This window comes from Chiloscyllium punctatum, chromosome 7, assembly GCF_047496795.1.
Source record: "Chiloscyllium punctatum isolate Juve2018m chromosome 7, sChiPun1.3, whole genome shotgun sequence".
Classification (NCBI taxonomy): Eukaryota; Metazoa; Chordata; class Chondrichthyes; order Orectolobiformes; family Hemiscylliidae; genus Chiloscyllium; species Chiloscyllium punctatum.
In genome coordinates, this window is record NC_092745.1 from 100426793 (window position 1) to 100439761 (window position 12969).

Sequence of the window (12969 nt, forward strand, 5' to 3'; positions counted from 1 at the left end):
GTCACCTGCAGCCAGATTTTCTTTCCTAAATGACCTTCGTAAACTGGGTGGGTGTTAATGATAGTTGACAATGGCTACATCACTGTATGATCTGTCATGGGTGGATTTGAACCAATGTCCCCAGAAGATTATCCTGCGGCACTGGATTAGTAGCTCAGTGACATTGCCACTATGCTTCCCCAGTACATTTGCACTGTACAATTCATTATAGCACTATGGACTCTCTCTGCATAGCGCTATAAATTCTATCAATGGAATCTTCCCACTCCTGAACGGCCTAGGGCCACGGTGAGAAAGTTGGAAATATCATGTGAAATGGCCAGCAAGGAACATTTCAACATCAAGAGCAAAATATCCATTTTTGATCAAAGTTGTTGAAAAGTCAGATGAGATTCTCACTAGTGCAGGGGTGCCTTGGTGGCAGATTGGTGTGCATTTCTGCCTCACAGCACCAGGGACTCAGGTTCAATTCCAGCTTTGGATGACTGTCTGTCTGTATGGAGTTTGCATGTTCTCCCCATTGGTCCCCACTGGGTTCTTCAGTTTCCTTTCACAGTCCAAACATGTGTAGATTAGGTCTATTGGCTTTGCTAAATTGGTCCATTGCTAAATTGCTCCATCGTGACCAGGCTAGATTGATTAGCCATGGAAAATGTGGGGTTACAGGGATAGAATGGATGGGATGCTCTTTGAAGGCTCAATATAGACTCAATGGACCAAATAACCTGTTATTTGAACTTAGGGATTCTATGTTCTAATGAGCAGCAAGTGAACTTTTTATGTGAATTAGCATGCATTAACATCTCATAATCAGTTAATTTTGCCTCATTATTACACAGTTTTCCAATCTTTCTCAGACTGAATAGAAACTAGACAGTGACAAATCCCAACATGAAAGTCAGAGTGGTACCACGGGACTCCAGCTCACGACTTGCTGCTCCAGACCTCTGCCAAACAGCAACATCACAGGGTACACACCACTGGCAGAAACCAGTCACACCCCTTGTTCGTGGGCCTTGGTATCCAACACAAAGCAGCCCCATCGCAACATCATTGCACTGGTTCTGCACTTCATTGCTACACTTGGGAGCACGCCAGCACTTTTCAGTGTAATGCCAGGACACTTTTTGTGCAGGGACATGTACCCCTTCCATGGATTGGAGCAGGATTCATCTCTGGGATGCATCTGTTCTGAAGAAAGGTCAAAGGACCTGAAATGATCATTCTGCTTTCTCTCCACAGATGCTGCCGGAGTAGCTGAGTTTTTACCAGTGATTTCTGATTTCCAGCATCCACAGTTCTTTGGTATTTTGCATCTCTGGGCTCTTCACTTTCTATCTTAGTATTCTGTCATACTGTGCCTACTCTGAATGCACACAGCATATCTGCCTTGCCTTTTAGCACTCTGTCCCCTCAACCAGGACTTAAAAGCTCAGTATTTCTATCCTGATTTCCCTTTTAGTGTGCACACAAAAAACCAGGCAGCCCGTCGTGATTGTCAGCAGATCAGTCAAGGAGGTGGACACATTGCTGTACAGCACCATACTATGTAATTCTCACAATTGCACCATACGCTGGCAGTGCATGCAGCACAAGCATTGCACTAGCCTCGAATGGTGACCTCCAAATTAAGGGGAGTAGTCCTCCTATCAAGGAATATATTGATAGACTTTATTTTGAAAGGAAATATTTATTTCATTTTTAATATCCCCTTCTTTAATTATACCCTGTCTTTGAGGTTCACACTATATATCTTTAATGTTCTTAAGCATTGTAATATGCTTCTGAGTATCTGTTGACAAATATTTATAAATTATAAAAATGCCTAATTAACTATTCTGTAATAAATCTTCCATTGAATTGCAAAGCATTGATCATCTACTTTGTGAATTAAATCAAAATGTACTGATAGCAGCTTTTGATATCAACATTAAAAATGAAATGAAAAGTTTAGTTTTCAATTTCCATTATTTACATAATTCTCTTTGCATCCTTCCTTTTTTTGTGTCCTCTTCCAACTTTCCATTCTATATATACACCTCAATCCAAATTACTTTGTATCACCCAAATTTCAGCAGATATTGATAGAATTTTATTTCCAAAAGCAGCACATTATTTGCTTTCTGAACTATAACATCTGGATATGCTTTGCACTAGCAAATTCAGATTTCACTCCCAAATGTTGATCATTGATTGTCATGAGGACAATTTAATCGTTGGTGCCCCTGTTATGGCTTCATGTGATGTACGTTGTAGCCCTTAATTTTATACAGGAGGATAAAGCCCAGGATCTGTCCTGGGTCTCTGCTGACTTAACCAATACTGGCAGGCTAGTCGTTAAAGCTTCACTTACCAAAATTCATTTATTGTTCAGAAAAAAGCAGCGCCAATATGAGTGTGAGAGAGCGAAAGATGTGCTTTGATTAAATATCAGCTGTAACCCTTTTTTCTTCTTACATAAACCTTAAAGAGTGAGACTGGAAGTGAGAATAGGAAACATTTGCTGTTCTGCCCATTATGACGTGAACATAAAATGCTGAGTTTAAAAACTCTACCCAAATTCTCTGACTCAATAAAACAAGTGGTTGGTGGTGTCTGTCCAGTGGAATTCTACAGGGATCAGTGCTTGGAATGCAACTATTTACAACATCTATTAATGACGTGGAGGAAGCAAATGTACTGTAACCAAATTTGCCAATGACACAAAACTAGGTAGAAAGGCAAGTTTTGAGGGATACAACCAGTTTGTAGAGAGATATTGATAGGCTAATTAGGTGTGCAAAAATTTGGCAAATGGAGTACAGATGTTGTCAACCACCTGATGAAGGAGCGGCACTCTGAAAGCTAGTGCTTCCAATTAAATCTGTTGGACTATAACCTGGTGTTGTGTGATTCTTAACTTTGTACACCCCAGTCCAACACCGGCATCTCCAAATCAGGAGTACAGAGGAACATTGATTATGGGCGGGCACAATTTCTTTCCGATAATTGATTATTCAGTTAATTAATTTCCTCTGGGGCTTGGAGTTTTCTGTGAAGTCTGCCCCCCTTTATCATAAGGGGAGGGGCAGTAGCACATTGTGCATGAGCTGCAACACAACACCTGCCCCCCGCCCCCCCCCCCCACTAACCCCGTCCCCACCCTGTCCCCACCCATTTCATGCCCCCCAACCTTGTCCGCCCCTCCAATCCAACCTGTCCCCCAACTGTGCCCCCACAACCCCGTCCACCCCATCCACCGTCTGACCCCCGTTCATGCCCCCCCCGCCACTTTGTGGGGTAAATCTCCAAATAGCACGCACAAACACACAACTTTTTACTGCAACATTTTGCCAGGTTGCACCTCTGCCCTGTACAGGACAATGTTGGAGAGATTATCTGGGGAAGCGGGGTTTAGGGTTCACCTCTATGTAGAACTCCAGGGAAAGTGTGGGGGTGGAGAGGAGAGAGAAGGCAGGAGGTCAGTCATTTAGAGACGGTGTCTGGACTGTCCAGGACTGTTCTTGGCAGCATTTCAGTGAGCCAAGTTTGTTTTTAATCATTGTACCTGTAAACAAAAGACGCGATCAGGGTTGAAACAGCTCTTTGATGTAATGTTTCTATCAGGATCTTGAGATCACCTTCAGAAAATCCAATATTCGGACATTCAAGATTCCTCTGTATAATGTGGGAAAATATAAAGTTGTTTAGTCTGGTGGAATAACCAAAGAACAGAATGCAGCAAACTTTTTATTAACCGACACCTACGACCAGGAGTATCATGATATTAACATTTCCTATGTTCATATATTGGTAAAGTATGGACAGATATAAGTAAACTGAAACATTCAGTATGCTACTTGGTCCACACCAAGCACCAGGGAGAGTTTAAGCAACTAATAAATTGACCAACACCAAAATCAGTCAACTTTCTACGTCCAGAATCCCACTAACGAAAGGCAGATCCTTGAATTAGGAAACAGCATCAAAGCTTAAAGCCATGACTCAGGTGAAGTATGTAGCAAGGTAATAGAGTAGAAGTGAACGTCTGAAACTTATGGCTCAAAGTCCTCGATTTGTACTACATCAAATTGTGCTTTAAGCTCAAATTTTGATAGACCTATTGGAAAAACGTGATCTGACTGTAAGTGATCTGATAGTTTGTATAAGGTATACGAAATATTAGTACATGACACTCACATTTACAATGAAACAGCAAATGAAACTAGATGAATAACAGCAATCGAAATCAGGAAGTGTCTCAAATGCAGGACAGAGGCTAAGGCTGACATAAGGAAGGCTATGTGGAAGCATGAGGAAAGTATGGTACGTTGCGCTAAAACAAATAGCAAAATGTTCTTCAAACATAGTAAGCGATTCATGAAGAATAGGTTGGGGACTCATAAAGAACAAGCAGGAAAGCTGCTCACAATTTATCTAAACAATTTGCCGATGGGAAAAAACTCTAAATTTGCAGGTAATGCTAAGCCAGGGAGAATAGTGAATTGTGATGATGATGCTGAGCAACTTCAGAGGGACATTGATAAGTTGGCAGACTCCTGGAAGATGAATTTCAATGCAGAAAAATGTGAGGTAATACGTTTTGGTAGAGGACAATACACGAGGCTCAGTGGTACCACTTTGAGGGGAGTACGGGCGGCATGGTGGCTCAGTGGTTAGCACTGTTGCCTCACATTGCCAGGGGCCCAGGTTTGATTCCAGCCGCGGGCGACTGTCTGTGCGGAGTTTGCACATTCTCCCCGTGTCCGTGTGAGTTTCCTCCTGGTGCTCTGGTTTCCTCCCAGAATGCAAGATGCACAGGTTACATGAATTTGTCATGTTAAATTTCCCATAGTGTAGGTTAGGTGCATTAGTCAGGGATAAATGCAGAGTAATAGGGTAGGGGAATGGGTCTAGACAGGTTACTCTTCGGAGGGTCTATGTGGACTTGTTGGGCCGAAGGGCCTGTTTCCACAACATAGGGATTCTATTCTTCTATGAATTACATGCATAATTTTCTGAAGGTGACCAGACAAGTTGAAACAGTTGCTAGAAGGCTTATAGCATCCTTGGGTTTATAGAGTATTAAAGCAAGGAAGTGGTGCTAGACATTTAGAAATCATCGGTCAGACCACATTTGGAGTACGGCATTAGTTCTGTGCATCTTACTTAAGGAAGGATGAGCCCCTGAGGGAGTACAAATGAGATTTACTCAAATGATACAGGGAATAAAGGATTTTACATACAGGAAAGAAAGAGAGAAATTGGGCTTGTTCTCCTTGGAGCCAAGAAGAATAGGAGGTGACTTTTATGGAGGTGTTCAAAAACCTGAACAATTTTGACAGAGTAAAGAAGGATGTCAGTTTCCACTAATTGGTATATCAAGACCAGGAGTCACAATTTCAAGATTGTCAGCAAGAGAGCTAGGAGTGAGGGGAGGAGAAATCTCTTCACTCAGAGTTGTTAGGATTTGGAATGTGCTGACTGGGAGAGTGGTGAAGGTGGATCTTTTTGGAGATTTCTAAACAGAGCTGGATGTATAATTGAAAATTATGAATTTACAGAGCTACAGAGATAGAGCTGAAGAATGGGACTATCTGAGGAACTCCTTTGGGAGCCAGGTCGAATGCTTTATGTACTGTAAAATTCTATGACTTTTGATTAAAACCTTTGGAGGTCATTTAGAAAGGCTATGTTCCTAATGAGATACAAGATGAAGACTTGGAACTAACAACAATGGTAATAATGCACACAAGGTTAAAAATTGTCTTCTGTGCAAAACAAGTTGTCCCGAGATTTTAGTCTGAAATGCTAAATGTGGCAAAAGAAAAGGATTTGTCAGCCTAGAAATATACAACGTGAAACTAAAGAATACAGAAATTTGTCATAGAAAATTTACCATCATTGCATGGAGATTTCTGGAGATGACAGTATGGAAGAATAAGTGCTTTGTTTCTGAGCAGTTTTTTATTCATGTTTTGTTATAATCCTTGATATTGTACTTCATCCTTCTATTCTCTGCTGATGGGGACACATTCCTCAATGTTTCAATTCCTAGGTTACAGTGCACATTGCTTGACAATGCAATGATTGAAATGCCTCATCACTGAGAATTGTCTCCTTCCTTTTCAGGTGCACTGTGGGTGTGCATTGTATTAAATCCTCACTGCAAACCAGACGAGAAAGTGTCCTGGCTCCGACAGCTGAAGAAATGGAATGACATGGATGTCTGTCCACTGGAAGATGGAAACTATGGCAACGAGTTACCTAACATTACCAATGCCCTTCCTCAGAGCTCCAATCAAAATCAAGGTTAGTGCTGCATCACATGGTGTAAGCGACTCTTAGTTTTCCAAACCCACAGAGTGAAAACATATCAAAGTTCTGAACCTTTTGAATTTTTTTTATTTCATTTGAATATTGTCATTCTACTTGAATAATACCATAGGAGTGAAGATGCCTGGAAACAAATTAGAAGGTTATTTCTCATCGAGATCTTGGTTAACATCGTAGTGGTAAATTTCAAATGTTTTATTAACCTTGGAGTGAAATGCATGCAAGTTCCTCAGCCTGACTCACTTAGTCATATTTTTGTTGCAATTTACTTTCAGGTTGTTTATTTGATGGCCTTGTTCATTTTTGGAATCGTTACAGAGCAATCCTGTTGAGGTTATGTTCGTCATGAAATATTGTTGGACCTCAACAAAGATTTTCCTTTTCTGAGCAGATTACTGCAAATGCTTGAATCTGAACTGAAAACAAAAAATCCTGGAGATCACAGTGAGTCGCATCCATAGAGAGAAAACAAGCTGATGTTTCAAGGCTAGGTGCTTTCTCTCCATGGATGCTGCTTGACCCACTGTGATCGCAACGCTTTTCCTTTAGTTGGGTTGGGCATTGGAATTTTATATAGAAACTGGGTACCTGTAAGTTACAATCCATGCAAATCAGTTATTCAAGGAATTACATAACAGCCTTGTAACTTGATCACAAATGTAGTTTTAGCAACAAAGAAGTAACTACAATTAGATCTGAAAATTGATTACTTCAATTTAAACAAAAGGAATTGAGTAGTTATATAAAAGGATTACAGTACATTACTTAACCTTGAAAATATCTCATCATTGAAATAATGGTTAGGAGGAAAAGTAATTCATGTTAAGTAGACAGAAATCATTTACTGTACAGTAGAATTTCCTATTGTCAGTCCTGTTATAAAATGCATTGGATGAAAGTTTGAAGTTTGTTAATTAGCATAATCAATAAAACCTGAGCAGGTAACCAAAGTAACCTTTACAAATTTCTAACAGTGAACATGGATTCTAACTAAGTCTTTTTTTCTTTCAATCCATTCATTTTACTTTTTTTTTTGTTAATAAATTGAATTGGAAGAAATATTGAGGCCACTGCTGAAGAATCTCAGTTTCTATTTGTTTAAAATATGGAGGTTACCATCCACTGTGCATGTACATTCAGGTTCTTTCAGTAGTAAAATGTGCTTACTGCAATTTTTTAAGGTACAATTGTCATGCAAATTGTCAATTCCTTATTTTGTGATGGTAATTTATTGCCAGCAAAGGCTTAAGTGACATGTTAGTTGAAATTATGTAAACTGACCATCTTAACAATGGAAAATGAGCCATTTGATCTTTAAAAAGTCTAACATGATTTTTGATCGTAAATTGTGAGCCATAATCCAAAAGACATTCAATGATGACATGTAACATTTTTGGCTTACATAGAATTTTACAGAGCGGAAACACACTATTCACTGCAACCAGTCTATGCCGGTGTTCATGCTCCACACAATCTCAACAAAAAACCCATATCATTCACATATTATTATGACTGGGCTTGAGATGGCTAGAATCATTGCAGAACTATTGATGCTGATGCCAAAAATAAATAGTTTCAATGGCCTGAAAGAAATAGGATGATTGCAAGTACCGTGAAGTCAAGATCAGAAGATTACATCTCAAGTGGAGCTGTGTAACCAGAGAAAATGCTGACTGCAATGGAAAGCAGAATGGTTTTCATCGTTAATATTTAAAGGACCGGTTGGCTAATTATTTGGGTAAGTTAACTTTTAAAAATCTGTTTATGTATATTGTTTTTTAAATTGATTTTTTACTCCTTATAATGATGAGCTATTTCAATATGGATGCCAATTTTACTTAAATAATTTATTATACCTTAAACACTGTAAAATGTCCATTCTTGAATCTGCACTAGAGACAGTTGCTGCTCAGTCTTATGAGACATGCTTCTAAAATAACTTGTCCTCTGATAAAGCATTGTACAAAGTAATTCATAATTTCTGCATTTTGATTACAACAGATTCATTGATGTCTTCTTCAGTGATTGACAGAAACAACGATATGCTTGAAAAGGAAGGCACTTCAGACACTTCAGAAGATTTGGGGATGACATCTACCAACACTAGCAAGACATGAGGAGAATAGAATTGGCATTCGAGAAGGCCATCCAATAAAAGGCTGAGGTCATCCACAGAATCACTTAAAACTCATTAATATCTCTGATATCAGCAATCTGGGTCAGAAAGTGTTCAGTCAACCAACCCAAATCCAGCAGGAAGTGAACTGGGTTGGGGCAATTTGTTCTAAAGAAGTTAAATATATTGATGTGCAGTTTCCTTGGCGCAGACTGCATGACATAACCTTAAAACACTTAGACACCAAGGTTGACAAGAATGGCAGTCTGCATCATCATCTCTTCACACAAGAAAGAAACCACGAGAAAATGTTAATGCTGTAGTTGCAGCTTTGTCGCTCCATCTAGATTCCAGCAGGCAGCATCATATTTAACCGGCTCTACTTTAGTCCTAATTCTCCCAGCCAAGAGAGAACTCTCTCTACCTGTGTTCTTTATACGTGGGTGTACATCTCTATTACTTTGTGATGGAATCCATTGATAGCATGCATACTGTTATGTGCATTGAATCCATATGACGCAGTCAGATTAAAATGCTCAATATTTGGGTTGTTACATCAGGACCAGAATCATTATCACAGAATATTAGTGATAGAAACAGCCAACTGGGAGTACGTGTGATGTGTGGACAGACGTGGCCAAGATAGTCCATCAGTGTTTAGTTTTTGATGATTTTGAAATGATCAGCAGCTTCAATTTCAGCAGTTTGCAGAATAATCTGATCCGTTTAATATAATTCCTGTGTATGTAAAGCTTGGTTTGCAAGAAATTATGAAAGTTGCTGTATACCGTTCGCGTATTTAAATTTGAATGTACTTCTGAATTAATTCGCACAATACAATGTAATTGTAGTGACAGTTTAATAAATGTTATTTATACTGCCTGGATTGCATGAATATGATGGGTTATTGAATTACTCACCGTCAATTTCTGTTAAGGGTTAATGTGTCAAAAAGTGAAAGTTGAGAGTTCTAACACATTCACGGAACAACACATGACTTATAGAATATTGGTTTTAAAAGATATTCTATAATGGAAAGCAAATATTACAAAATTTCTAGGAACTTCTTTAGGATAAGCGTCAGTTACCAGTAGCTATTATAATACATCAGAAGAAGTAATATACCAGCAAATCAAAAGATTGAGCAATCTAATGTGATTGTGACATCCTGGGATCTCTTCATTTAAATGGTCTTGCAGAAGATAGGCAGGCAAAGCAGGAAAAAAAACTCCAACTTCTGAAAGATTAATTCACCTATTGTAATTAACTTAATTTGCTGCTTCAGTCTGTGCTAATCTATTAAAATTGGAGTTAAATTGCAAGCAGGGAATAGATTTGTAATTACTTTTAACTATTACCAATACTGTAAGGTAATTATTTAGTTGTATTGCACCAGATGATGTCAGCAGTAATCGTTTAACCGAAGAAAGCTTAAGTGATCATCTGATCTTAATCTAGTTTATCCATTTCCTTTCGACTATCCAACTCTATAATTTCAACAAATTTTAATCTTAATATTTTCTGGATTGATTATTGCAAATACCTTGCAGAATATAACATCAAGAATGTTGCACTTTATCATTTTTATGGCTGTTTTAAAATAAGTATTAGAAAAAAAGCTAAGAGTGAGGCAAGAGTAGGCATTAGATTGCGAGAAAAAAAGGCTGGAGAAGTAGTAATGGGTATCAAAGTCAGAGGGACTGAATAGGTACTTTGTATCAGTCTTCATGGTGGAAGATGCCAGTAGCATACCAGAACTTCAAGAGAGTCAGGGGGCAGAGCTGAGTGTAAGGCTATCACTAAGGTGAAGGTACTAGGAAAACTGAAAGGTATGAAGGTGGACAAATCACCTGGTCCAGATGGACTACATCCTAAAGTTCAGAATGTGATAGCTGAGGAGGCTAGTAGTGATCTTTCTGGAATCACTGGAGTAGGAGCTAATTTAACACCTGTTTAAGAAGGGAGAAAAGCAGAAGATAGGAAATTGTAAGCCAGCTAGCCTGACCTCTGTCATTGCTAAGATTTTAGAGTCCATTATTAAAGATGAAATTGCAGAGTATTTGGAAGTGCATGATAAAATAGGGCTGAGTCAGCATGGCTTTGTCAAGGGGAGGTCATACCTGAAACATCTGTTAGGAAGGCAAATGCACTGTTATCATTCATTTTGAGAAGATCAGAATTCAAGAATAAGGATGTACTTTTGAGACTATGTGGTTAGACTGCATTTGGAATATTGTGAGCAGTTTTGGACCCTGCATCTAAAGAAAGATCCAGAGATGAAGGGCCTGTTACAAGAGAAGCAACTGAGAACTCTGAGTCTGTACTCAATGGAGGTTAGAAGGATGAGTGAGGAATCTCATTGAAACTTACAGAATACAGAGAGGCCTGGATAGAGTGGAGAATGTGTTTCCACTAGTAGCAGAGACTAGGACCTGACAGGATAGCCTCAGAGTGAAAGGACGACTGTTTACAACTGAGATGAGCAGGAATTTCTTCAGCCAGAGGGTGGTGAATGTGTGGAATTCATTGCTGCAGAAGTCTTCGGAGTCTAAGTCATTGAGTGAATTTATAGATTGAGATAGGTTCTTGATAGGGGATCAAGGGTTATGGGGAACAGGAAGGAGAATAGGGTTGAGAAACATACTAACCATAATCAAATGGTGGAGCAGACTTGATGGACCGAATGGCCTAATTCAGACATATATCCCCTTATGGTCTGATTCATGTTTTAAGAATTAATGCCTATTCAAAAAGTATGAACGTACAAAAAATAATGCAAAGTTGTGGAATAAGTGGATAATCATTTGTGTGATTGCTTGACTTCAACAGGAAACAAATGAGACAATAATTCTGAGAAAATATTTTCACTTTAACGTAACTTGTACATAGACTTCCTCTTGGTTGAATAAAAGTGCCAAGCCTTGACCTTGGAATCCTTTATCTGACAATTACAAAATCAGCTTCACTTATAGTTCTGTCGTGGAAATCAATAAACAGATAATCTTGGTTGTCACCAAGTTAGATTTAATGCTTTTATTTTAAAAGTCTCCAAACAGACTGTAATGTGCCCAGGTGAAAATGAGTGTTGACAAATGAAAATTGGAGACCGAAGTCCTATTCAAAGGAAAGAATGAGCTTGGGATGATATTTCAACATGGCGACACAACATAGAAGCCCTGAATTTACTGTATATTGTTGTATAGCTTTTCTTAAAAGGGTTTATGCAAATCAAAGAGAAGAATGTCATTGAAAGGGAGTAGAAATTCTCTTCAGCTTTTGTCAACTTGTATCGGCATTAAAGTCAGATAAAACACAGATAGCTATACAGGAAAACTCAAACAAAAACAATAATTGCTGGAAAGGCTCAGCAGGTATGGCAGCATCTGTGGAGAGAAGGCAGAGTGAATGTTTCAGGCCCAGTTGGCCTTTTTCTCAGAATACAGGAAAGCCACCTTTTACACAGTCCCAGCAACAAAAAATCAGCATGCGGTACACTGTCCTGATTTTTTCCCACTTATAAATTAATTCTACTTTTAAGGAAATAATTGACAATTTTGTACTGTTCATATGGATCAGATTTGGTTTGAGTTGGCTAATCTAATTGCACGTGGGAAAAAGATGAGAATACATACTTCTAACATAGTATAAGGCCAAATGTCTTTGATAGAAACTGCTATCAAATTCTATTAGTCCTTCAAGGTTATGGAAAAGTTAAAGCATTACTTCAAGTTAAGTATCAACCAGTTAAGGTGCTGACCTGTAGAGTAAACCTCTTGTTTAAAGTATCTAAAACAATATAAAACTCAGTCTCTTTATGACCAAAGTCAGCATTTTGTTTCTACAGATCTAATTTATACTGTATGTATCTTGTTTTACAAGTCTTATGACTAAACTTCTGTGCTTTAATTTTCTAATATGTTACTTCATATTGCTGCACCACTGTCCCATTTGGCTCTCTAAGGCACACACTTGTTAATATGCTTGACGATTGCATTGTATTCCCGTCTTCTTCATTAAACTGTTTTGCATTGATTTAAAAGTTGTTGTCTTCTAAATATGGTAAATATTTTTCTACTGTATGAACTTTCCTCACACAAGCCATTAACGTGCAGTGAACGTTGCTATTGTTAAAGATTTGGGCTTATATATTCAGATGCTGAATTGCAAATCTCTTTATGGTCATGGAATGAGGCACGAAGTAGAAAGTGAAGGCTTATTGTTTTTTTTCTTCATTTTATTCCCTTAGGAAAACTACAAGTAAGTAACAACAGACTATTATTCGCATCTACTAGTGATTATTGAACCATATTTATAGAAGTCAGTTTTTTTTGTTCTTTATTTTGGAGAATTGGGAGGATAACCAAAAATTATGAAGTTAGCAGAATTTTCAATCTAGAATCCTTTTTTTTAATGGAATGTTTCATTCATAAGGTGCGTATACAGATTTCAGGATGTGTCGAACCAAATAAGAACTTGTGAAGTGTATTCTCTATTGTAATATAGGAAGCACAGAAGTGTTCAATATTCAGTAAAGCACA

General features: G+C 38.3%; 1 protein-coding gene across 2 annotated transcripts in view; it reads left to right on the forward strand.

Moving 5' to 3' along the window:
- zswim5 (zinc finger, SWIM-type containing 5) overlaps window positions 1-12969 on the forward strand; it is a 263471-nt gene that overhangs the window by 203222 nt on the left and 47280 nt on the right. For both annotated transcript variants that reach the window (XM_072574431.1, XM_072574430.1), the window contains one exon: window positions 6112-6291. In XM_072574431.1, coding sequence (XP_072430532.1) covers window positions 6112-6291 — 180 coding nt within the window. The remainder of the gene's footprint in view (window positions 1-6111; window positions 6292-12969) is intronic.